The sequence below is a fragment of the Podarcis muralis genome, chromosome Z (genome assembly GCF_964188315.1).
Source record: "Podarcis muralis chromosome Z, rPodMur119.hap1.1, whole genome shotgun sequence".
In the NCBI taxonomy this organism is placed as follows: Eukaryota; Metazoa; Chordata; class Lepidosauria; order Squamata; family Lacertidae; genus Podarcis; species Podarcis muralis.
In genome coordinates, this window is record NC_135673.1 from 25,159,420 (window position 1) to 25,186,461 (window position 27,042).

Here is a 27,042-nt window from a genome sequence, read left to right on the forward strand (position 1 = left end):
AGATGCTTCAGGTTACAGACTCCGCTAACCCAGAAATAGTACCTCGGGTTAAGAACTTTGCTTCAGGATGAGAACAGAAATTGTGCGGCGGCAGCAGGAGGCCCCATTAGCTGAAGTGGTGCTTCAGGTTAAGAACAGTTTCAGGTAAAGAACGGACCTCTGTAATGAATTAAGTATGTAACCAGAGGTACCACTGTACAACAAAAAAGTAACCAATTTGAGTCGTGTGACTCAAATTGGGTCTACTAGACACAAAAATTTTAAGCAGCGTGGACTAAAATAACTTCTGGGGCTCGTACAGGATTAGGGCCCCTGAAGCTTAGGCTTTGTTAGTTTCATAGTAGATCGGGCCTTGCATGGGCCAGTGATGTGACTTAGTAAAATGCAGTTTCCTATGTTCGTAATATGTCTTTCACATGAAATCTATGCCACAGTACTTGTACCCAATGCCAATTCCACTCATAGTAGAAATTAATAAACACAACAACTCAGGTCAATTAATTCCTTAGAATATTTATACTCTGCCAACTCACCAAATGCCATCAGCAGGAATGGTTTCACTACTATTCAGAATTTGTAGAGAGTTTGTTGGTTTTTTAGACTTTATAGAAATGGTTTTAAATGTTTGTAGAACTTGTATTTTATCTTATTTTCATCTTGTTACACAGCTCTTTGATAGCCTCAGGCTCTGAAAGTGGTTTATAAATTTGCAAAATAAATAAATTTAAAAATACTGTAGTAGCGGTAACAATTAAACCATCTAAACATAATAATTGTGTAACATAATAAGATGCAAGACAAATGACTAACACTGAAAAAATTCTCTTAAAATTCTTTGGTGAAAACAAAAACATTTTCAGCAGGCGACGAAACAGCAGGATAATAGATTCCTTCCTGATTTCAATAGCAACAGTGTTCAAAAGTACATACTGGTGCTGTGATCCTAAGAGCCTTGGTTGTAGAAACTTTACTCCATTTTAACCTCTTACGATGGATACAAAAAAGAACATGTTATATTAAGCAGCTTCAGAGTATTAAATGCAACCGACCATCTTACGACTCTGGGAATTCGCTGTTTATTGGCAGCATAAATTATTTGTTTGGGGGCACCACACCCCCTCCCGAAATTCTCCTCCACAAGCCCCACTGAAATGAATAGAAATTGTGCAAGAACACCCAATCTCCCTTCCCCCTCCCTCTGTATATCAATGTTCCCTGCTGAGTGATGCCATAATTAATCAAGCTTTCTAGGTTTTAGTTAATTGCTGGACCCCAATAAATTGGTTTGTACTGGCTTGAGTCCAGGCCTGATAATTTCACAGCCTTGTGTGTTCAGGCTAAACACTGAGAGGTGGAAGGCAGGACAGAATGAATCAAAGAAACGGTTGTTGTGTGACAGGACCCTTAATATTGCAAATGGACACACACACACACACACACACACCCTACAAACACTGGTATTAACTGTTTCTTTCCCTTATGGTTTTTAATCTTCTTTTTTTCATTTTCATGTAATAGGATTTTAGGTGCTTGCTAGAACTTCTTAAGATTTATCCAGCACCTACCAGTACTTAAGATTTTCATCAGCATTGAACTAGATTCCCTTGACCTTTGCTTAAGGATCGGCACTAGCTGCCAATATGCTGCCGAGCCAACTTTAAGGTCTGTTTGTTTTAATTGTTGTACTTTATTTCAGAACCAATACCTGCTCCATATTCAAAGAATCCCCAAGTGTTACACAAAACTAGAATATAAAATGTAATATAGATAATAAAAACAGTCTTAAAAACTTCAGACTGATTTGGGAAGATTTGGAAGAAACAAATAGTCACTGGTGGACCGGGATGGAAACATCTGATTCCCGGTCCACCAGCGAGGCCCCTCACGCTAAAGTGCCCCTGATTGGCCCATTCAGATATGGAGTTTTGGCGGGCAATTCCTGATGTGCAATGTGGCCAGCTGAATAGTTTTCAACAGCTGGGTGAGTCCGTGTGTCCTGGCTGCCAGGAATGGTGGCTGACCTGCAAGGGGACTGCAACCACCGCCCACCTGGAAGAGGATAAGTGACCACTTACAACAACTATTGAAAACATAATGATGTTGAGGATTACTTCCACAGGTAAGAAAATTCCAGAGAACTGGTGCTGTAAGCCAGTGTCGACCAGTGTGGCATAGTGGTTAGAGTGTTTGACTAGGACCCGGGAGACCAGAGTCCAAACCCCCACTCGGTCATGGAGCTCACTAGGTGACCTTGGGCCAGCCACTGCCTCTCAACCTACCCTACAGGGTTGTTGTGTGGAGAGGAGAGGGAGAACGATTTTGTCACCTTGAGCTCCTGAGAGAAGAAGGTAGATGATAAATGCAGTAAATAAACAAATAAAAGCATGTGCCCAACACACTGCACACTTTACTGCAGGGGTGTGTGGTACCATTAACAGATCTTCATCCATAGATCTAAGCAAGCCATGTGGGATATTGAAAGAAAGGCAGCTTCTTAGATACTCTGCTCCACAACCATATGCTTATTTTATTTATTTCACAAAATTTATACAGTGGTACCTCAGGTTACATACGCTTCAGGTTACAGATGCTTCAGGTTACAGACTCCGCTAACCCAGAAATAGTACCTCGGGTTAAGAATTTTGCTTCAGAATGAGAACAGAAATCGTGCAGCGGTGGTGCAGCGGCAGCAGGAGGCCCCATTAGCTAAAGCGGTGCTTCAGGTTAAGAACAGTTTCAGGTTAAGTACGGACCTCCGGAACGAATTAAGTACTTAACCTGAGGTACCACTGTATAACACCTGATTGTAAAAAAAAAAAAGGACCTCAAAGCAGTTTACAAAAATAATAAAATATTGAAATTTTCAGTAAAAAAAAACACAATTAAAAACAACTACTTTAAACTGCATTGTGAAATTTTCAAAGGATGGCTGTGCTTCAATTCATGTATCATCTCAGGAAGTTCGTAAAGGATTTGCCTTTAAAGGCAGGCAAAAAATGGATTTCTTCCCTATCTCTATCCAGAACACACATTTCCATTGATGAGAGGGCCTGCCACAATGGAAGCTGAGAAACACCTTTTAGGCAAATTCTAACTGCCCTGTACTGCGTCTTTCTTGGGCTTTGTTAAGGTCTTAAGTTCCTGGGAGACAAGCTACACACAGTGTTCAGTTTTACTGGCCTGTCTTGGGGTCAAGGGGAGGGGGACTCCTGACTAGCCAGCAGTGTTAAGTCTCCCATGCCCTGCTACCAAATTAAGGGGAGGGGGAAATAAGCTGTCACTTGTTTCCCTCCAGACAATGATGCCTTTTAAAGATCTTCTCACCCTTTTTCTCAGATCATTGCTCAGGCTTTCTTCCCTGATCTCTTCCTATTAGTTCCATGGGTCACAACAAGCCCAAAGACGTCAAAGTCTGACCAAGCATATGATGTGACTTGAGTCAGGAGTTTAAGCCAGTCTTGACAGAATGTCAAGGTGACCTTGACACCTCCTGGGGAATCTGCAGCCCTCTAGATGTAGTGGGGTGCCAATTCAGCCCCAGCCAGCATGGTCAGTGTGGTCTGGGATGGTGGGGTTTGGAATCTGACAACATCTGGAGGGCCACAAGACTAACCCAATCATCTAAGTAGACAATGAAGAATGGGAAAGGGAGAATTAGCTGCTTGACCCATCCACATCCACAAATCTACACTGGGACATCATTCTGCAGAGCAGGTGCAAGAAATTTTGTTGGCTGAGGACAACAACAAGATGGCACCCCATCTTGTGTGGGGAACAAGCTTAGTGTTAGAGTATCTGCCTTGCATATGCCCAGGTTTATTTATTGGTGTCTCCAGATAGGGCTGGGGAAAGCTCTGGCCTGAAACTCTGGAGAGCTGCTGCCTGTCAGAACAGACTGTATTGAGCCAGATAGACCAATCTGTAGGAGCAAAAGCTTGGTAAGAGGTAGCTTCCTACGTTCCTATTCGCAAACACAGAAGCCAGCAACACTGACAGCTGAACCACACTTTTATGCAGACAATAAGGGACCTGCTGTTGCATTGGATCCCCACCCCCACCCTGCTCCTTCCGCGCTGCTGGTCCCTGGCCTTCATCTCAAAATTCCTGTCCTGGTAGCACCACCAGTGCTGAACATCTCTCTTCTGCACAACTTTTAGAAGCAGAGAACCCTTGCCAGAAGAAGAAAAAAATCAAGAGGACAACTCCACCCCTCTTCATTTCTCACCTTATGTAGATTGTGATTACAATGCACAGCTCCTGTGTCCTGTGGCTTTTGCTCATTCACCCTGTGTCCATACAGGGGTATGTGGCAAGAAGGCGACTGAAGGGGATGGCATCTTTTACTTGGGGAGGGGGTCTATCTGTCTCCTCCACATCTTTCTTTTTACAGCTCTTAGGTTTCTTCAGCCTAATTTCCCTGGCAAACAGTCAACTGAGCTCACCATTCAGAATGCACGAAAATTGTGGCTACCACCAGCACATCACAGGCCAGGTTAGAGAGAGAAGAGGGGGGAAACACCTGCATCCCCCACCTTGCTAGAGATCCCTGTAGCAACCTGTCAGGAAAGGCAGTTTTCACATGCTCAGGGACTCTGAGTCGGAGTGACCTTCCTTTAACACCAAACAACCAACCATGCAGTCAATGTATCTAAATAAATAAAGGTGTGTGCTATGAGGTGAGGATATTGGCACCAAGAAGGGTGTGTGTGTGTGATCATGTCATTTGTGACATAAGAGTGAGCTTTCCGAGGGTGCAAATCAGGAAAGAGAGAGGCCAGCATTTGGTTCCTAATGGAGGAATTTCCATTTAAGTTGTTTTAGGGAAGCGCATTGTATGTTTCTCTGTATGTTAATGCTCTTCCCCATGCTGGGATTGTGCAAACAATGAAGAGTGGGTTATAAATAATTTAAACACTATATAAATAAGTAACTGTTTAAGTGGCATCATTCCCTTGCTTGGCTGCTTCACTTGCCAGGCTAAAACAAAACACACACACACTTTTGGTGTGCTCCCTCGCTTCCCCCTCCCCATGCACTTTGTTGACCCACTCCATCCAATATTTTCTAGCAGTGGCGCTGTACAACACACACACCGGTCCTCGCTCGCCTCCCCACCTTCTCTGGCAATAAGGAAAGGAACCCCACCCGGCGCTACCTTTGTCAATCGCCATTTGTGTGCCAAGAAAGTGGGGGGTGGGGTGGGGTGGGGGGCGGCGGCAGCAGGAGGAGGAGGAGGAGGAGGAGAAAGAAAGCCAGGCTTGTGGGAGGCGCATCTCAGCACTCAGTCAGCCGCGGCTGCTTGCAGAGCCGCCCCGACAGGCGGATCCGTGGTGAGGCGCGCATCATCCACTCGACGGCTCTCGTTGGCAAGAACATTGGGGGGCGGGGAAGGCGGCGGCAGCGGCGGTGGGCGGCCGGCACAGCAGGTGTCCCTCGTTCTCCGCCCCCCTCCAGAAAAGCAGAGTCTTCGCACCCTCCCTGAGCTCTGTCCACTCCAAAAGCTCTGGAGAGATCCGACGGCCCCGACGCCGTTCGCCTCTCCTCCTCCGCGTTTGTTCTTGAAACGGCAGCCGCTCCTTCTCTGCTTCTCTGAAGGCTGCTGTCGGTGCGATTCCTCCTCCTCCTCCTCCACACAAACACACTTCGATGGTGAATACCACCAAGTGAGAAGGCCGGTGCGATTCGTCCCTTTGCAGTGGAGCAGGAGCCCTCCGTGCGTGTGTGCATTGTGGAGAGCGCGCTTCGCTTTTAGGAACAAGCCGCGCCTCCCGCCCGGCGTTTTGGACCAGTTCAGGGCTGAGGGGAAAGTCGTGGAGGCTGCCGCTTCAGAGGGTGCGCAAGAAGCACGCTAGAAATTGACAAGTCAGGTTAGTATATCGGGCGGCGGTCCCTCTTTACTGAGCAGAGTCAAGTCAACGGCCAACCTGGTTGTGCTTTGCTTCCGCAGAAAAGTGCGGAGGACCCCAGTCTTTGGTCCTCGGCAGCTGCACGCGTTGCATCTATTTCAGGGTGCAATCCTAACCCCACCTACTTGGGAGGAAGCGCCAGTGAATCCAATAGGGTTTCCTTCCCATTAGAAATGGTTAGGGTCGCGGTATGTGAGAGTTACAATCCAGACATGTCTGCTCAGCAGCAAGTGCTAATGCGTTCCATGGGACACGCTCCAAGGGGAGTGTGCTTAGGACCGCAGTTTTACAGCACACCCCTAGCCTTGCACATGTCGACAATGAAAGCAAGCCACATTGAGTTCACTGGGACTTCCCTTCCAGGTAAGGCTTCATAGGCTTCATAGACTTACCTGGGAGTAAGTCTGTACCACTGAATTCGTGAGTAGCTTTAGGCACGCGCTTTAAGCTGGCACAAGACTCTGCCTGCCTCCAGCAGCCTAACGGGGCTGTGCTTCTGCATACCTGTTGTTTGTGGGCTTCCCAAAGACATCAGGTTGGTCACCGCTGTGAGGAAAGGATGCTGGACTAGCTGGGCCCCATTTGGTCCGATCCAGCTGAGCTCTTATGTCATTTTGTGGGGCATGCTGTCTCTCCAATGTAAATAGGCTCTGGGAGGTTAGCATTGCTTCCTTTGAGATGGATATTGTTTGCCTAGCTGCAGTTGGAACTGATATCTTTGGGGGGGAAATCCTTTGTATATTGCTTGAAATATCTTGCAAAAGACAAGAGAGAGAGAGAGAGAGAGAGAGAGAGAGAGAGAGAGAGAGAGAGAGAGAGAAAATATACCTTGTGGTACCCTTAGGACAACTGTGGCAAAAGGCCAAAATGAAACTGTGGGTCTTTAAGATGCAGTGAGACCATCTCTCTCTCTCTCTCTCTCTCTCTCTCTCTCTCTCTCTTGTGTGTGTGTGTGTGTGTGTGTGTGTGTGTGTGTGTACTTGCTTGCTTCCTGTAGCACAATAACTAGGTCTCCCATCCTGAATTTTTCATTTAAAAAATTGACTAAACACATTGATGTAACAATAGTAGCAGCAAACCTTTCTTTCATTCCCTCTCTTCAATATACACTTGGAGCACTTTAGGGCTGCAATCCTATGCACACTCACTTGGTGAGAAGTCCTATTGAAAATAGTGGTGCTTACATCTGGGTAAAGATGGGTTGGCTGCTGCATGTGTTTGAATGGTTCTTTACCTTGCAGCTTATCCTCCTGGCCCCTTTTTACCTGCCTCCCACCTGCCCTACTGAGCAGAAAGGTACTATCAATCCCCCAAGCATCCTTTCTGCTTAAGAAACCAGTAGGCCCAATCCCAGATACAAAGAAGCCACCTACAGTGAGCTAGTGATGAGGAAAAACACTCTGCACATGATCTGAGGCACATGCTCCAGAGATAACAAAGGAAGCTGGTTAGGCCATTTGTCTGCCTAGCTCAGTATTGCCTCCACTGAGTGGCAGAGGTTGTCCAGGGTTCCAGGCAGGGAGCATCCCAGACCAACCTAGAGATGCCTGGGATTGAACCTAAGACCTTCTGCACTTAAAGCAGATGCTCTAACACTGAGATAACCATTGGCACTGAATTAAACTGCCCCTGTGGCTGAGTTCTGCATTTCATTAAGCCATGCCTTTTGCTGGGAAGCTTAGGTACTGGTATCAGAAGCTCAGTGATGGGGGAAAGCATTTTGTAAAATCTACCAGGTTCACTGGAAACAGCTATAGGGTGGATTCTGGTACAAATGTAAACCTTTGAGTGACAGGAACCCCCAGCTCAAATTAAGCTGGTTGTATACATTTCTGCAAATTCTTTGTACTATTTAGTTGGTATCTCTCCTTTGGAGCGGGGGCGGGGGTTTCCCCATACCACCCCTGGAATACCAACCAATTTTTAAATGATGATATATGATCTTGGTAACATGGTGTTGGAATGCTATCCTGGCACAAAACACAGTCAGAATAAAGGGACAGCTAAATGAAAGGATTTGCCTTGTCGCCAAAGTTGCAGGTACCGGTAATTGGCTGTTGCTTTTTAGCTTAGATCGAATAAGGGATTCTTGCTGAAAGAAGAGTTGGAGGGCTATAGATTTGTGGTTTCCACCCTAAGATTGGACACAGACCTTATGAGCAGATCTTCTCCAAAGGCATGGTGGAAATTCAGCTAAGCCATGATAGAAGTAGTATTTAGAAATTTCTTTTGCAGTGCTTTCTTCACAACATGTGAAATGCTTTGCCATTCTTTTCTCACTTGTTCTCACAACAACCTTGTAAAGCATGTTAGGTGGAGGGAGTGACTAACCCAGAACTACTTCAAAACATTGCAAAATTCTGACCAGTGTTGCTTCTAAGGGATTTGAGAAACACAAATCTAAAGCCCCACTGCGATGAGCAAGAGCCTGTAGAGCTCATTGGCTGAGCACATGGTTATCGCAGAAAAACCAACCTCTACGAGTCTCACGCAGCTCTAGGTAAGGTTCGGAAACAGCCCCATCCAAAACCCTGAAGAGTTGCTGCCAGAATGTGTAGATAATACTGAGCTAGGTGGGCCAATGATCTGAGCAGGTATTAGGGAGTTTCCTATGTTGGAAGGTCATTTTGGAAGTGGGGAGATGCTGGATTCTGAAATCGCACAGGGTATCGCTGAAGTGCTGCCACTGGTGACCTCAGTGTTCCTGTCCCTCCTCCTCCTGCTGCTGCTGCTGCTCCTCCTCCTCCTGGGAGCCAGTGGTACTGCAGCATTTTGGGAGACCAGGGTTCAAATCCCACCACCTCAATGAAGCTCACTGGGTGAGCTCAGGCCAGTCATTGCCTCCCAGCCAAACCAACTCACAGGGTTGTTGTGTGGGATAAAATGGGGAAGGGGAGAACCATGTACACCACCTTGAGCTCCTCGGGGGAAAGGTGGGATATAAATGCAATGCAATAATCTGTCCATGCCTACTCACCTCCACTTTCTGAGTATGCAAGCAGTGACAAGGTTGAGGAGATAGATCTGCTCTCTCTGCCTGCCTTGCACTCTCCTCTGGGTGATTGTGTGGGTTGGGTCTGGATAGAGAAAACATGTGGATGTGGAGCAGGGACAGTGGTGAAGATGAGGTTGGCCTACTCAGAGACATGACTTGCTAGGTTTTGCCATGCTCCAGTCTTTCTCAATCTGGTGCCCTTCAAATATTTTGAACTACAACTCCCATCACTCCCAGCCAGCCTTGCTGGGGCTGATGAGAGTTGTAGTCTTATACATCTGGAGGACACTGGACTAGTAAAAGCTGTCACACACTGTATTGGGTAATATTGTTCGCTAACAGGCTAATCCATTTCCTTGAAAGCAGATGTTCCTCCCCAGATTTTAGCTGTTGTGAAAAGGGGGGGGGGGGGATGCCGGTCTGATTATGATGAAGAGGGGTGGAAACAGTTGCAAAAGCGGATGCCTACAAAGTAATACAGGAATTAAAGAAGCTATTGCCGAAAACACTTTTAAAAAACCCCACGTGATTCTTATTAAAATTAATCATGCATATTTATAAGAGTGGAAACTTCAGATTTAAAAAAAGGAAATTAACAAATAGTTATGCACATGCAGAGCATTGTCTTCTGGAAATTCTGGTTTTCGTAGCATTCCTCTCATTAAGCAACTTTTAAAGAGGATGAATGGGATTAAAGGTTGCATCAGAAATTCCAAAACATGGCATGCACTGAATGTAGCTCTCAATTATAATTTATTTTAATTCTCAGAAGCAGTTCTCATTAATCTGTACGAAATGGTATCAGACAGCTTCTGTTGTTTCATCACCACCTTTTTATCTCATGTCTTTGATAATAAATGAGAAGCTCTAAGGTTTTTAAAAGCAATAACACTTAAAAAAACCCAACCCAGATCAGAATTCCAATTGTTTCTTTTTTTTAAAAAAAAGTCCACATATGTCTCCATTAACCATGCATATATGTTGAGACACAAACAATCAAAGATGCTGAGTTCAATTTTGATCTGCTCAAAGCATGATTCCAGTTCTGGTGGTACCAGAGCTTGATCAGTGTCTATTATGACTGATCTTCCCCTGCAAATTTGACCTCAGCAGAGCATTGGGTACCTTGCAGGGCGTGGTCATTGCCCTCCCTCAGATATAATGATAAATTATGGTTTATTATGTAACAAGAATGAGCCTGCAAGATCTTTAGGTTCAAGTACCTCCTGACCCAGGGACACGGGTGGTGCTGTGGGTAAAAGCCTCAGCGCCTAGGGCTTGCCGATCAAAAGGTCGGTGGTTCGAATCCCCGCGGCGGGGTGCGCTCCCGCTGCTCGGTCCCAGCACCTGCCAACCCAGCAGTTCGAAAGCACCCCCGGGTGCAAGTAGATAAATAGGGACCGCTTACCAGCGGGAAGGTAAATGGCGTTCCGTGTGCTGCGCTGGCTCGCCAGATGCAGCTTTGTCACGCTGGCCACGTGACCCGGAAGTGTCTGCGGGCAGCGCTGGCCCCCGGCCTCTTGAGTGAGATGGGCGCACAACCCCAGAGTCTGTCAAGACTGGCCTGTACGGGCAGGGGTACCTTTACCTTTACCTTTACCTCCTGACCCTCTTCTGAAGTGACTGTGAGGAGGAGACAGAAGTTTTTGCTTCTGATTTTAACTAAACAGAGCTTTCTCTTTTCACATGAACCTCAACAAACTGTGATTAGTCTAAACTATGGTTTGCTAAAACAAGCCAACTTCAACACTTGGTTTATGAAGCTGGCTTGTTTCAGTAAACTGTAGCTAAACTGCAGTTAACTGAAAATGAAAATCTAAAGTTTCCTATCTCCTCCTTGCGGTGTGCAAAATAAGAAGTGAGGAGAGGGGGGCAGACAAGCACAAGCTTTGCACAGCCTCATTCACATGATGGTAAACTAGATGTGAACAACTGCACATTCTGACTGTGGGAACGGCCGGAGCTAACCTAGCATGCTCTCACACACATACAATCTCCATTCCATCCTCACCTATCAGGCAGTCAGGGAAGTGAAAGTTTGCTCTCGCTAGAGGTCTGAACTGATCACTTGAGCAGGCTAAGATGAGGCTGAGGTTGGGCCATAGGTGGCCCCACTGTGCACTAAACCATCATTTAGCATTATATCTGCACCAATCTCATGCCTTGCATCAGATGAAAGTGTGTCCTAGAATCCCAGAATCTTTTGCAATCCCAAAGAGATTCTGCAGTGGACAAATCAATGTGTCAGGAGTTCCCAGAGGGTAGGAAGTTTGAAAAATGCTGCACTAGCAAAAGACCTCTACAGAGTTCTCTCCTGCTCCAGCAGTTCAGCTGATTTCTAGTCTGAGTCTAATCATCTTTGAGGACTTCATTGTAAATAGCCTTTGGGTTTTCTTCTACAGCTCCAGCTTTCTTTGACAGCAAATGTGTTTTTGTTTCCCCTCCCCTCCCCCCCTTCCTTCCTTTTCTTTACAGCAAAGATGAGGAAAAAGTGGACCCTGGAAAACGTTAGATTCCTTTTGGCCTGTGTGCTCTGCCTTCTTTTCATTGAGGGAAGTAAAACGGAACAAGGAAAATGTGAGTAAAACTCTTGTTGAAGGCCAGCTAGAATCCTGTCTTTGGTGTCATTAGCCCTGACCATACATTCATCTGTGTAGAATGGAAAGGTGTAGATTGAAAAGGTGAATACAGGACTCATCCCAACCTCCAGGTGATCAAGAGCCACTGCACTGTACTTACACCTGAATACATGTAAGCTCCTGCATATACAATCCATACTCTGGAAAAATGTGCATGTGGTGTACATCAATTGGTTCTGCACACACATGGCCCTTAAACCTGCAAAGGGCAGAGTCCATGGTATGGGTGGCTCCAAGAAAGCCCTGGGGAAAGTGGTCTTTATTTGGGTCAGCCTCCAGGTCAACCTCCTCTGTAGGTTGAACCTGGAAGGCTTATCTGACAGCAGTGGCAGACAGATGGGATGCAGAGATGCAGGCCAGGCCACCCATGAGGCAAGGTGAGGCAACTGGCTCAGGTGGCAGGATCCACAGGTGCAGCCTATCCTTATGTAGATCTTTATTCTTTCACTCGCCCCTTCTTCCCTGGATGGGGGTGGGGCACTATTTTGTAGTTCACCTCAAGCACCAAAATGTCTTGGGCCAGCCCTGGCAGGAATGCAGGAAAGAGAAATTAGATTTGGTCCACATTTTAATGAAAATGATCATAGATCAAATTGGGAAAAATAAATACAGTAAATGGACAAAAGTACAAAGATTCACAAAAAGTTTAGGAGTATTTCGTAGCCCTGTGTCCCCCCAGAAAAAAGCACTGTGTGTAGCAGTTTACAATAAGTAAGACACATTGCCTCTCAGCCTGTTCTACCTCACAGGCTAAAATGGGAAGGGAGAGAACCATGTACTCCACCTTGAGCTCCTAGGGGGAAAGGTGGGATATAATTGTAGTAATAAATTGAATAAACAGTAGTTATGAGAGCAAGGGACGTGGGCGGCGCTGTGGGTTAAACCCCAGAGCCTAGGACTTGCCGATCAGAAGGTTGGCAGTTCAAATCCCCACGACGGGGTGAGCTCCCGTTGCTCAGTCCCAGGGGTGGTCTTGTCTATCCCCTGGCAGATGATGACACAGCTTAGATATTAGGCTTCCAGATGGAGAGGCAGGTGGAGCTGTAGATGAACATAACGAGAGGCTGGCTGCTGGATCAGACCAAGGACCATCTAGCTCAGTATTCTCTTCCCACAGTGCTCAACCAGATGCCCCATGCAAGACCTGAGTGCAACAACTACTTGTGCTCACCAACAACTGGTACTGATGGATTCATTCACTGCTGATTGGCAGCAAGAATGCCCACCCACAGAATGTTCCCTTCTGTAGACAATGAATTCAGGAACATTGAAGAAAAATGAAAACACTATTTCTCAAAACCCAGTCTTAATAGTTGGCCAATAGAGCACAAGTTTTGGTTTGAAGCTCCCAGGAAAAAAGCAGTGACTACCACCATCATTGTTGATCCCCATCCAGCACCAGTTATGTGGGGTAGACTGTTCTCAGGGGGAAATGTTGGGGAAAGGAAAGGGAAAACATGTTCTGCAACTTTTTCCACTACTTTATTTTTCCATGGATTTTTTTTTCCATTTGTAGAAATGCATCAATCATAAAATTAATTACTAACATAATGAATGAATATGATGCAAGCCAACTTGAGCATCTGGAAATGCATGCAATGCCAGCCCAATCCAAAATGAAAGCTGCAATTAAATAATGTCAGGTGACCATCCCTAGGAAATACATATACTTATGTGCACAAGTCTTCCAGCAAAGGACAAATTATCATGTTCATAATCTTAACATATTTATAAGCACTGCAATAAAACTAATACAGAAGCTGAACTTTGAATTTGTTTGAATATAACATTTACAGCATAAATCTATCCATGTCTACTCAGAAGTAAGTCTCACTGATTTCAGAGGGACTTAGTGGGGATGGGGGGGATTGATTCACATTTAATAATTTGGGACTGGTTTCCCCACAAGATTGCCTTACTCTGCATGTTCTTATTGTTACATTTGCCTTTATGCTAAGCATGTTTAACTGTTTTTCCCCTATTTAGCTAGATGATAAATTTTATTTTATCTTGAATGAACTCTTTGTTTTCCCCAAGAGTATATTTTTCATTGCCTTGTCAAGAATCTAATGTAATAGCTGGAGGGTCTGTTTTACCTCAGATATAACAAATGCAGAGTTTGCTTCATTCCATTTTAAGCACTGCTATACACATCACCGAGGTCACCTGGGTTCCATCCCATGAGTTTGAAGTCATGTGCTGAAGTTTTCAGGTCATATTTATCTAAGATAAATCAAATAAAAGATGCAATACCATTTAAGGAAACAAATTGCCTAGGCAGTTAGTAAAACATATTAATGAGGTCTTTGGAAACAAAAATACCGTATATATCTGAGAATGGTTTTCACCAATCTTAGCAATCTATGGGACATGACATTGCTTGCTAAAAGTCATGAATGGCAGGTGACATACTTGGTGATCACTGGAAATCATTCAAGACATTTTGCTGCCCCCATTCCATGTACAACCCCACCCCAGACTTGAGTGACAGTTGAATCTTGCTTCGACATTGCCTCCACTGCACCTGAGCAAAGCAGGTTAGCTTAAGAACATAGGAAGAGTGCTCAGAATCAGACCATGGGCCATCTACTCCGGCATCTTGTTCTCACTGTGGTCAACCAGATACCCCTGTGGGAAGCCTGCAAGCAAGTCCTGAGTGCAATAGCATTCCATGAATCTGCCTCATCCTCTTTAAAAGTCATCCAAGTTGGTGGCCATCACCACCTCTTGTGGGAGAAAATTCCACACTTGAGCTATACATTGTGCAAATAAATGTCCTGAATTTTCCAACATTCAGTTTCATTGGATTACCCTGAGTTCTAGTATTATGAGACAGAATGTGCACTTTTTGCATATCAAGAATAAGTTTATGCACCTCTACCGTGTCCCCTCTTACTCACCTTTTCTCTAAACTAAAAAGCCCCAGATGTTGTAATCTTTCCTCACAGGAGAGTTCCTCCATCCCCTTTGATTGTTTAGATAGCCTTTTTCCTCAACATTTTCCACCTTAGGGGCCGTAGGACAGACCATGTAGAATACATAGGGCTAGATGTACATGTGCCAGAAGGAACCAGCAAAATGAATTCCACTAGTGCAGTGGGACTTTCCCCCCTTTCCTCTCTCCTCACCACCTGCCCAAAAATCTGGGGGTCTGGAAACCCCCAGAACAGTGCATGGCAGGAGGTGAGGGAGATCATTCTGTTGGGCAAGCTGAAACCCTTGCACTGACAGAGCAATTGGAAGAGCACAATGTTGAATTCTTCCCATAGTTCTGTCCACTCTCAGCTCCATAGCATTTGCCACCTGGGGCCATTGCCTCACTCTGCCTCATGGTAGGGCTAGCTATGGAAATCTCATTTGAAGCTACTTGGAAACCATGGAATTCCCTGCTGTACCTGTAGGTGCCACTTTTCTCTGGTTTATTTCTTGTATTGCTCAACATTATGTGATAGTAGTTGTCCATAGAACAAGCATATTTCCCAACTCTAACCAAACTTCCCTGGCAAGTAGAGGGATACAAAAGGGAAGGATGAGATGGACGTGATCCAAGGGAGGCATTCTCTCTGCTCGGCTGAGCTTATTCACAAGAACGAGCTGTGCAAATAGCTTTGTCTAAAGCAGGAGCATCACCAAGGGGCTGTCGGTGGCATCCCCAGTTCACTGCTTCTCAGACATGAAAGCCTCATTCATCCCACAGCCGACTGAAGTGGAAGCAGATCTTTTCACACAAACCACCACAGTGCCCCACACAGCCTGCACTCTGTTTTTAGGCAGAAGGAAGGAAAGCAGATAATATTGGCCAAGTTTAAATGGCCATCTCTCAACAACTCTTCTATGGTGCAGAAGTTATCAATCTGAGGTCTGTTGTCTAATACTACTTTGCAGGCTCCTTCAAGTGCTTTCAGGAAACTTGCAGAACTGTTAAGAATGCATGCAGGTCCTGCTATCCAAACACTCGAATGAAAATTCACTTATCCAAACATGAGGAATTAGTACCCAAACCTTGCTATACACAGCACAGATTCAGATATCCAAACAGTCAGACCTGCATGTAGTACTGTAAACAAATAGGCAACCTTAAACAAGCATTACTTTTTTGTGCTTTGCTGCTAGAAACCATGGTGGGTGGAAGGGGGAGGAGAGGGAGGGAGGGAGATTTGACAAATAAGAGAATTTTTTTCCCTTTCTTGTTTGCGTTTTGCAAAGTTTCAAAGGGTCTTCGTGGGTTGTCCCCCCCCCCCCATCATTTTGGGGTCAAAATTCTATGGTCCAGAATGCATTGGAATTTTTCCAATACGGTTCAATGAAAATTGTCAATTCATTATGTGAACGTTCACCTAACAACTTCCTGAGAATGCATTGTGCTCAGATAGCAAGACCTGTGAATATACCTACTTGGCACTGCATTTTATTTTATTTATTTCTGTCAATGGAGATTGAGACCGCTTTGCTCAAGCCAAAATACATCATGGGCTCTTCATCCTTTGCCACCCTCAATCCTAAATACAGAAGCAGAATGAATGCTGAACCTGAGTTGAGGTTTTGAGTTAAATTCCACCCTATGTCACAGGACTGTGACAAGAGGCCATTCCATTAGAAAGAGAAGACTACAGCTACTAAAATATGAGTTGTATGCGTGGTTTGATTTGTAGAACAAACAAACAAAAACTTTATTCAGTGGTTCACCAAGACCCTCAGCAATTTCCATTGGAGTGACATTAAAAAAATAAAATGTTTGAGAACCACTGCTGTGATGTATGTAATCTCTTGTGGAGATACTTCAGAACAATAGTGGGGTTCAAGGTGGATAACATTTGCTTATACAGTGGTACCTCGGGTTAAGAACTTAATTCGTTCCAGAGGTCCATTCATAACCTGAAACTGTTCTTAACCTGAAGCACCACTTTAGCTAATGGGGCCTCCCGCTGCCGCCGTGCGATTTCTGTTCTCATCCTGAAGCAAAGTTCTTAACCCGAGGAACTATTTCTGGGTTAGCAGAGTCTGTAACCTGAAGCGTCCGTAACCTGAAACATATGTAACCCAAGGTACCACTGTAATGATTTCTATGTATAAATGCAAATTTAAACAGGAGAATATGTCATGCTAGTGAAAGAGACTGTGACCAGGTGGTTGCTGTGCCTGACAAAAGAAAGTACTTCACACAGCACAGAGTTAATATGTGGAACTCACTCCCACAGGACAAATTCATAGAGGACAAGGCAATAGCTATGACAGTTATGTTCTACCTCCACTGAGAGAGGCCTTCGTCCCCTGAATACCAGTTACTGGGAATCAGAAGTAGACAGAGTGTCGTTGGTCTCATGTCCAGCTTGCAAGCTTCCAAAGGCATCTGTTCAGCCACTGTGAGAACAGGCTGCTGGACTAGAAGAGCCTCTGGCCTGATCCAGCAGACTCTTCCTATGTTCCTATGCTCAGTCTGCTATCCAAGTGCTGATTGTTGATGGACAACTTCAAGTGCCTTCCTGCTCTCTCTTCTTAGTGTTCTTTAGTTTTAAACAAGACTTGGGCCGGGTAGCCCTGGTAATAGAGATGCCTTCAAATGGAGGCCTGCCCTCTGGCAGCTTGTTCTCTATAAAGGAGGACACTATATGTGGGTGGGTTGTTGGGTACATTTACCCTATAGCACAACCTTGAGTTGGTTGGTGGTTTTGTTGTTGTCATTGTTTTAAGGCTTCAGGGCCCTTTGGCTAACTGTATGTCTGCCTGGGGAGAAGCAGGGTCTTAGAAAGGAAGGCAAGCAGGTTATAAACAGCACACAGAGAGACACAATCAGGTTCAGTGGCTCGTCACTTAACAGGAGATTAGACAAAGCTAAGGACAAAGGCTAGAAGATGCAACCAGAAATGGAAGCTTGTTCTCTTCCCTGGTTCCTTGAACAGCAAATGTTTGGCATCTTTTAAGTTCCTCTTCCTTTTCTTCAAAAATGGCATTTGGTTTTCCGCAAAATATCCTGTCCATTTTCAATTAGAATCTAAAATAGAATGGAATAATAAAATATGCAATAACAGAATGGAAACTTACAAAAGTAAGATCAATTTCCAAATGCAATTTCCAATTTGCAACCGCTGGTGTTATGTATACTTTGACCATTTTATATGCCTACTTGTTTTTAAAGTTTTATTTTACTACTAATTTCTTATGTTTTATGGAAGCCATGTGAAGGTATTTGTGGATTAAGGAGGATTTAAATATTGCTAAATAAATTAATAAACATGTGGAAGTTTAGCTCTATAGTAAGATATCCCCAAGGGGCACAGGGGTAGAGTATCTGCTTTGCCTTCAGAAGATCCTAAGTTCATCTCCACGTAGGACTGGGGATGTCTTCTGTCTGCCTGAAACCCCGGAGAGCTGCTGCCAGTCAGTGTAGACAATACTGAGCTAGATGGACCAATGGTCTGACTTGGTATACAGCAGCTTCCTATGTTCCTAAAATGATGGTTACCCACTCTGCTTTTGCACAGACCCCTTTACTCACCCTTCACATCTTGGCCTCTTCTCTTTTGCAGACTCAGAGACTTACTGTGTGTTCCAAGATAAAAAGTATCGTGTAGGCGAAAGGTGGCATCCATACCTAGAGCCTTATGGGATTGTCTACTGCGTTAACTGTCTCTGCTCAGAGGTACGTTCCTTGAAACTAATTCTATTGCTTTTCAGCCCTGATAGTCAGATGGTGACCACTGCGCACAAGAGAGGAATGCCCTTTGTTATGATGGGCAGGCTATGTGTCACAGGGATTGCTATAAACCTAGCTCAATTCTATGCTATTTTCACAATTTAGCTAGTGATCCAACTACAGTGGTACCTCTGGTTACGTACTTAATTTGTTCCGGAGGTCTGTTCCTAACCTGAAACTGTTCTTAACCTGAAGCACCACTTTAGCTAATGGGGCCTCCCGCTGCTGCCGCGCCACCGGAGCACGATTTCTGTTCTCATCCTGAAGAAAAGTTCTTAACCTGAGGTACTATTTCTGGGTTAGCGGAGTCTGTAACCTGAAGTGTCTGTAACCCGAGGTACCACTGTAAAATATGTTATTCAGTTTTGCCTTTTGAAGTGAACTAACCTGATTTGTACTGCCCTGGCTAATATGTAGAGAGGGACACAGTTATCGTTTGGGTTTTGCATGCCTTGGCTCAATCCTTGACTCAACAATGCAGCAAAATGCATGTTAAAATTTGTGTTTAGGGACTGTAGATTTAGAAGTGTCCTTGACGTGGGTGGCACTGTGGGTTAAACCACGGAGCCTAGGGCTTGCCGATCAGAAGGTTGGTGGTTTGAATCCCCGCAATGGGGTGAGCTCCTGTTGTTCGGTCCCTGCTCCTGCCAACCTAGCAGTTCGAAAGCACGTAAAGGTGCAAGTAGATAAATAGGTACCTCTCCAGCGGGAAGGTAAACGGCGTTTCCATGTGCTGCTCTGGTTCGCCAGAAGTGGCTTAGCCATGCTGGCCACATGACCCAGAAGCTGTACGCCGGCTCCCTCGGCCAATAAAGCGAGATGAGCGCCGCAACCCCAGAGTTGTCTGCAACTGGACCTAATGGTCAGGGGTCCATTTACCTTTGCCTTTTATGAGAAAATACATTCAAATATGCATTTTAATTTTTTAAAAAATCATAGATTAATGCAGAATGGAATGGACATATTGAATGGGCACATCAATCCATCCCTGCTCCTAAGGGTATCTCAAATTGAACACCAATTATTTTGCCCCATAGAATTCAATGGAAGTTACTGAGGATCATGACGACCCATGTCTGTATAAACTCCACCCATTCATTTGCATAACTCTACATTAGGCTCAATTTCTTGCTCACCATAGTGGAATTTTACATGAACTTGCCTGAAGTTAGGAAGGATATCTTGCTTAGTTTATGAATCTTCATCCATAAAATGGGAAAGCCATTTCAAGGCCAGGATGGTAAAGCGCTCTGCATGCTGAGGTTGCTGAACGGAAATAACCCTTCTTCTCTTCAACTTATTTCTCCAGAATGGGAACGTGTTGTGCAACAGAATAAGGTGCCCGAACTTGCATTGCCCCAATCCAGTGCATGTGCCACAGCTCTGCTGCCCACGGTGTCCAGGTAAAGTCTTATTTCCAGTATAACAAAGCTCCTTAACTGCACTCAGCTTGGGATGCTGCTGGGGCAGAGCAAACAGACAAATTCCCCATCTAAAAATAACAATGGAATGCTTTCATGCAGCAAACGCTGTTATACACTCCATTTATGACAAGAGAGGCCCATATTCTCAGGAGATGACTGGCTGAGGGAGCCTGGAGGGGAGCCTAGCCTTCCCCACAAGCCGACAGTACCATGTCTATATGGCCTCTGCTCATTTTATCAGAGCAAGCTGGCTAGATAAATCCCACATCAAATAGTGCTGTTCCTCTGTGCATGCAGAGCACTCAGTTTTTGTTTATCTTGCACTATAATCCACCTTTTAGGTGCTGTCCTTTTTGTCCTAGGAATTGTATTTCATTAGAATGCAAGAGGAGCCTGACTGCAGGATCAGGCCAAAGGCCCATCTGGACCACATTCATGCAGCATACATTTAAAGCACTATTATACTGCTTTAAACAGGCATGTCTTCTGGGAACTGTGGTTTGCCAAGGGTGCTGAGATTTGTTAGGAGACCACTATTCCCCCTCACGGAGCTCCCTGTGAAGAGGTATTGGCTGTTAAACCACTTTGAGAACCTATATTTTTAAAAAACGGGGGCAGAGGGGAATGGGTGAAGTCACACCAAGGTGATGTTTGGGTCTGCCATGTTGATTCAAAATGACGCCTGGAATCCAAACAACAGTGAAGTTTGCTGCTCCCACTTTGGGAACCCACATGCCAAGTTTGGCAATTATATCTTGAGAGGTAGCCAAACCTATGCCAAAAAACTTGTGCAAGAATGCCTAAGTCCTATTGTTGGTCCACCATCTTGATTCAAAATGGCACCCATACATTGACATCTCCTTCATCTTCACCCCAGGGCCCCTTGTGCAGTGGCATAGCTATCCACTCGGGCACCAGGGGCAGTGCACATGCCCTTCACTCAGGCGCCACGCACAGGGGATGGGGCTAGCCACCAACTGGGCGGGCCAAGCTGGGAGAGGGCACACTGCGTGGAGCCTGCAGGGAGTCTGCCCACCGCCTCCCCCTCAGCTGGAGGGTGGCCAGGAAGGAGGCGGTGACTTTGGAGCTCTGCAGGCTGTGTGCCACATGCGCCCCACGTCACATCCCGTGCTGGAAGGCGCCCTGCAGCCCCAGCCCCTGAGCACCCATGGTGCTCCACCCCCTCCGCTCCCCTTCCTCCACTACTCCCCTTGTGTTGAGTTTTGCGGTGATATTTTGAGAGGCAGTCAAACCTACATCAGAAAACAAGCGAAGTCATGCCAAAGTGACATTTTGGTCCATGATTGTGATTCAAAATGGCGCCCAGTGTCCATATATTGCTGGATGTTACTGGACTACAACTCCCACCATCTCTGACAATTTGGCATGCTAGCTAGGACCGATGGGAGTTGCAGGTCAGCAACATCTGGGGAGCCACCCTGCACTGAAGATGTCATCCTCGGAGGTTGTTAAATTCCTTGTCTTCCAGTCCCAGGGTCCTGCTCTAAATCCTACTGGCAGACTATATCAAAGGCTGGCCCCATGCCCAAATGAGCAGAAAATTGTCGTTGAATGGTTGTCTGGGAGAGGCAGTAACCCTAAATAAAAGCCATATACAACTGGAGCCTTTCTTGCAACGTAACGCAGCTTCATAATTAGGCTGGGGAACTGTAAATCAGAGAAGCAGAGAGCTGGTGATGTTTATGGCTATATAAACTGGGTCATACGCTGCGTAATAAACTCCTACAGACTGTACATTTATTATATGCTCATTGTTAAGAACCACTGTACAATGCAGACGAAGCGAGATCTCTCTTGGATTTGTTGCAAAATTCCCGACATGGCCTAACGTCTGGCAGGCTTGATGCTTGGCCTCTGCTCCTGCCACCGTCTCTCCAGCTCCCCGTTTCCAGTTTTAAAAGGGTATTAGTTACACAGGGTTGCAAAGGAGGTATTTATTCAGCATTCTCCAGAGGGCTACAGGGTTGCTTTGTTGCTGATAGCAGCCAATGTAGAACAGGACTGAACACTGGGACTGAGCAGAGGCTCTTGTACCAGTTTAGCAATTCACGTGAGCAGAATTTCATCTTTATCCACTGAGGCCAAAACAGCTGCTCAGGCTGAGCAGAGAGGGGGGCAATTTCATTCAGCTTCCTCCTGCCTGTGGGAAGATCCATGTGGCAAGTGCAAGCTCTCCCTGGCTAGGCTAAATAGGTGGATTCATTTGGAGCAGCGGTGGGAACCGTTTTTGTCCCCATGGGCCAGGTCCTTATCAGGATCTCCCCTATGGGTCAAATTTCATAGATGGGCAGGGCCACCCACCTATCAGAATACCTTTTGCCCCCATTAGAGAGAAACCAGGCTTGAATGGAGGAGGAGAAAGAAGCTCCGCCATCCCCTTTAAGCCCAATTTTGAGAGGCTTTTGAGGACATTTGTGGTTCTTCATCCACCCCTTAAGGTCACAACAAGATCAGGCTTCACATGGATGTGAGGGGAAAGGTTTTGGAAGTCTCTACATCCCTCTTTAAGATCACAACAAGTCATAGCTGTCAACCTTCCCTTTTTTGGTGGGAAATTCCCTTATTCCAGCACCGTTTCCCGCTGCTTCCCGCTGCTATCCCGGATTGTTAGATATCCCGTTGATTGTCCCCGGGACAGGTGAGGCTGCTGATCCCTTATTTTCGAGGCTGCTGATCCCTTATTTTCAAATCTGAAAGTTGACAGCTATGCAACAAGTTTGGGTTTAAAAGGGAAGGGAAGAGACTTCTTTCCTTTTCAGTGTGGAGTTTGGAAACCCAATCAGATGAGTGGGGTATAAACAACAACAACAACAACAACAACAACAACAACAACAACAACAACAACAACAACTATTACTATTACTATGATGATGACGTGACCAACAGCTCCTTGCAGGGAGCTCCCTAGTGTGCCCATTCACTCTCCTGAGTCCAGCACTAAGAAAGTTTGCGATCCTGCTTAGTGCTAAGTTTGGGTGCTCCAAAGTGTTGTATGAACAGGGTCTTGCTTAGGAGGCATTTATTTGTGGGTGCCTATCAATTAATTGACTTGTGTTATGTTGGTCACATTATGTTGGTTACAGGCCATTTGGAAACCTTTTGCCCACAGCTTCTCATAAATATCACCATAAATTTGGCATGCGCCCATGAATCATTAGCTCTTCATGTATACTGTTGCACATGGGATTTATTATTAATACCATTCATACTTTTAGAAACTTGCTATAAGCATGGTAGGTGTGTTCAGGCTTTCATTTTTACATCTGAAAATAACTAAGTGTTACTAATCCAACTAACAAACAAATCTTTAGGATTTTAACATGACTGCTTGACAGTGAAGTCAAACAAATTTCCAACAGGAATAAATAAGGCCTGTACACAGCAGTCCTTAGCACTGACACTGGTTCTTCCACCTCCTGCTTTGATCTCCAGTTATATTTGACTGGATACCACCATCTTTTGCCATGTGGGTCAGACCATCTGGCTCCAAGAACTTTTTTCAGCTTGTGCTCCAGACTATATTCAGCCTTCCAGGAACTTTTTATGATTAGCTACATATTTATGCCCACACTCCTGTGAATTTATGGTTTTTCGGGACGTCTCAAGTTCAACCTGATTTCCTTTTCACTTTTCAGTCCCCCTCCCTTTTATTCTTTTGCTATTCCAGTAAGGAAAGAACAAAAAAGCAAGTAAAAGCAGGACAGATAAGACACAGTTTTTGATCACCCATATAAGGACAAGGAGAAATTGAGATTGGATGCAGCATTTGGTGTTTTTGTTTTTATTTAACAAAATGTGTATACTGCTTGATGGTGGTAAAACTTCTCAGCGGTTTAGAAGAAATATTAAAATCGTCAATAAAACCAGTTAAGAAAAATGGAAAACCTTTAAAGATGATAATAATAAAAAAAAAACTATCAATACCTACGTGTCTGGATAGACTTGCCTAGACAAAAATAGTTTCAGCAATCACTGAAATGCATGGTTCTAAATCATCCTTACTTTCTCATCTCCTTGACTGGCATTTAAGGCCAAACTGGACAAGATGTGAGTTGCCCAAATGCAATTAACACGCCAAGCCTTGGAGCAGTGTTTCCCAGCTGTTTTCGGACTTCAATTCCCATCATCCCTGACCACTGGTCTTGCTAGCTAGGGATGATGGGAGTTGTAGTCCAAAAACAGCTGGAGACCCACATTTGGGAAACCCTGAGTTCCACTCTTTCTCTGCCTGCCGCAACCCTGGCCAAAAATTCCCCACATTGAGTCTGCTTCTCCATTTCAAAGGCATTGGGGTCCATCAGGGGCTAAGGGCAGCTTCCGGTAGGAGTACCCTAGGGTGGGCAGAGTCAGCCCAGAAAGCTTTTCACTGAGAAGGCTGTCACCTGCAGTTCAGTGACTCACCACATGGGGTAGCCACACAGAGATTCCAGCTCCTGGGAAAGGCAGTAAATTAGCAGCATGATTATGATTGCTGCAATGTTTAATGGATTAGTCGCTCTTTGATTGGATTGGCTCGAAAGGTGCCCCTCAAGCTGTTAAGGGCTTTATATACCAGTAGTAACACATTGACTTTGGCCAGGTAACAAACTGGCAGCCAGAGCAGCTCTTGAAGCTGAAGTGTAATATGCTGGCAATGTTTCACTCCTGCTGTCAACCTTTAACAACTAATTTCAGCCACCTACAAGCAGCTATCTAGTTCACATGGCTCCTGCTGTCATATGCACTGAAATCAACATGGCAAGATCTGCTGGGAGCAAATGATCTTAACGATGTGCTCTAAGGGGGAATTTTTTTTACATATTTCACGTAAACTTCATGTATTTTGCATTCCATTTGCTCTAAGACTAAAGGAAAATTGAACATAAAATATGTATATATGCTAAATACATAAATCCCACCCTGAGAGTGACAACTCATCATCAAAACCTGTCACTCTCAAGGAACTTGCTACATCGATTTCAATGTGTGTCCCGGCATCAGGAGCCCCATAAGCTAGCTAGCTGCTCTGGTTGTTGTTGTTGCTGCTGTTGTTTAGTCATTTAGTTGTGTCCGACTCTTCGTGACATCATGGACCAGAGCACGCCAGGCACTCCTGTCTTCCACTGCCTCCCGCAGTTTGGTCAAACTCGTGTTCGTAGCTTCAAGAACTGTCCAACCATCTTGTCCTCTGTCGTCCCCTTCTTCTTGTGCCCTCAATCTTTCCCAACATCAGGGTCTTTTCCAGGGAGTCTTCTATTCTCATGAGGTGGCCAAAAGTATTGGAGCCTCAGCTTCAGGATCTGTCCTTCCAGTGAGCACTCAGGTCTGATTTCTTTAAGAATGGATAGGTTTGATCTTCTTGCAGTCCATGGGGCTCTCAAGAGTCTCCTCCAGCACCAGAATTCAAAAGCATCAATTCTTCAGCGATCAGCCTTCTTGATGGTCCAGCTCTCACTTCCATACATCCCTACTGGGAAAACCATAGCTTTTAACTATAAGACAATAGCTGCTCTTAGGGAGCAGAAATCACTTCATAAAACAGCAAAAGAAGTCAGATGGGCAGCCTTTAGACAACCTTTTCTTTTCTTACATAAACGTATTCCATGCATATCTTAAATTATTTATATTAATTTGTCCTTTAAAACCTGCATTGAAATAAGAGGGTTCAGACTTTAGTTCCATCTCATGAAAAACTGGCTCAATATGGAGGATGCCCATCCCTAGACGAGGGGCACTTTTTACTAGGAACTTTTCACCATTGGGCCCAGACTGTGGCCCACATCCCAACAGGGGCTCCACTGCTGATCTCTGGAGCTTCCTGACCCAACTCATCCTCCTTGTTTTTCCTCTCTGCTCACCCACCTTCTTGGAGTAGCCAAGCACTGAGAGGAGCAGCGATTGTGTGCTTTGCTTTTAGTCAACAACAACAACAACAACAACAACAACAACAACAACAACAACAAATTTATTTATATCCCGCCCTCCCCAGCTGAAGCCGGGCTCAGGGCAGCTAACAACAATAAAATAGTACAAAATTCTAAAATCATTCATTATAAAATCAAAATTGATGGCAATTTGTCCTTCCAAGCCTCAGCTTAGAAGTTTGTGCGACTGAGAAAAGGAGGTACTTCTTTTAAATAATGTGGGCAGCATCAGGAGCTGCTCTTGGGTGGCTTAAATTGCTTTTTAAATATTGCCGAGGGGAGTGAGACCCTGCCAGCATATTACACCTCCGCCCTGAGAGTGGTGCTGGCTGCCAATTCATTACCAGGCCAAAGTCAAGGTGTTAATGTTGAAATGTAAAGTCCTTAACAGCTTAAGGGAACAAGCTTTTTTTTAAGGATCACCTTACCCAATGTATGTCCACTTTGATCTATAGAACTGGCACTTTTCCAAGTGCCATATAATGTTTGCTGCAAGGCAACAATCCTTCAGTGTGGCAGCATTGATACTGTGGGACTCCTTGCCTTTGGACATTAGATAGGTAACTTTGCTGTGCTGCTTTTGGTGCAGAGTCTGGGAGCAGCCACTGAGAAGGTCCTCTCCCATGTCCCCACCAAGCACATCTGTGAGGGTGGTAGGACTGAGAGGATGGCCTCCCCTATCCCTAGTTCAAGGTGGAATCTTCCCCATGGAATCTGCTTGGAATCTTCTATGCTCTAGGGCAGGGGTGGCCAACTCCCAAGAGACTGTGATTAAAAACTGGGATTCAGGTCAAGGTTGTTGAGCTTTCTTTTAGGGGAGCCAAAGTTGTTGAGCTTCCCTGGGGGGAGCCAGTGATCTACCACAGACATCCAGTGATCTACTGGTAGATCACGATCTATCTGTTGGACGTGCCTGCTCTAGGGGCAAATTGAAATGGAGGCTTCCTTGCTCTCCTTGAATGATTTATTTAGACCACTATAAAAAGAAAAACACAGGAAATTAAGCCACATGTGCACCCACAAACATTAAACCATTCAGGAGGAGAAGCTTGAAGAAACCTGAGCATCAGAACTGAAACTTCACCAATAACTTGATACAGTTGGGTTGGCCACGTCCCGCACACTGGTTTAATCACTCCAAGCGGTGGGTGATCTTGCGTGTGCTACTGGCTGGCTGTGTTAAAGGACAAGTTGCTGGAATAGATTGGCTTTTGCAAGCTTAACGGAGCCCTTGAAGTTGCTTTCAAAAAGCATTGGGTAGCATAATGTGTTTGACACCTGCGCCTTAAGGCTGCACATATGGAGGCAGTTAGCATCCACATTTGCAGTTGCTTGATGCTGGATCGCTTCCCAATCCTGTCTCATTGCTCTCAGCCACTGCTGAAAAAGTAACCCAGTGAGTTGACTCTAGAAAGCAAATCTTGGGCTCTCACCCAAATCACTTTGTATTTTATTTAAAT

At 45.1% G+C, this 27,042-nt stretch overlaps 1 protein-coding gene across 1 annotated transcript in view; it reads left to right on the forward strand.

Annotated features, from left to right (window-relative positions):
• Nucleotides 1-5,275: 5,275 nt before the first annotated feature.
• The window catches only part of CHRDL1 (chordin like 1), a 46,349-nt gene continuing 24,582 nt past the window's right edge, over nucleotides 5,276-27,042 (forward strand). Inside the window, exons 1-4 of the mRNA XM_028715739.2 lie at nucleotides 5,276-5,867; nucleotides 11,377-11,478; nucleotides 18,068-18,180; nucleotides 19,544-19,637. Coding sequence (XP_028571572.1) covers nucleotides 11,382-11,478; nucleotides 18,068-18,180; nucleotides 19,544-19,637 — 304 coding nt within the window. The 5' untranslated portion in view covers nucleotides 5,276-5,867; nucleotides 11,377-11,381. The remainder of the gene's footprint in view (nucleotides 5,868-11,376; nucleotides 11,479-18,067; nucleotides 18,181-19,543; nucleotides 19,638-27,042) is intronic.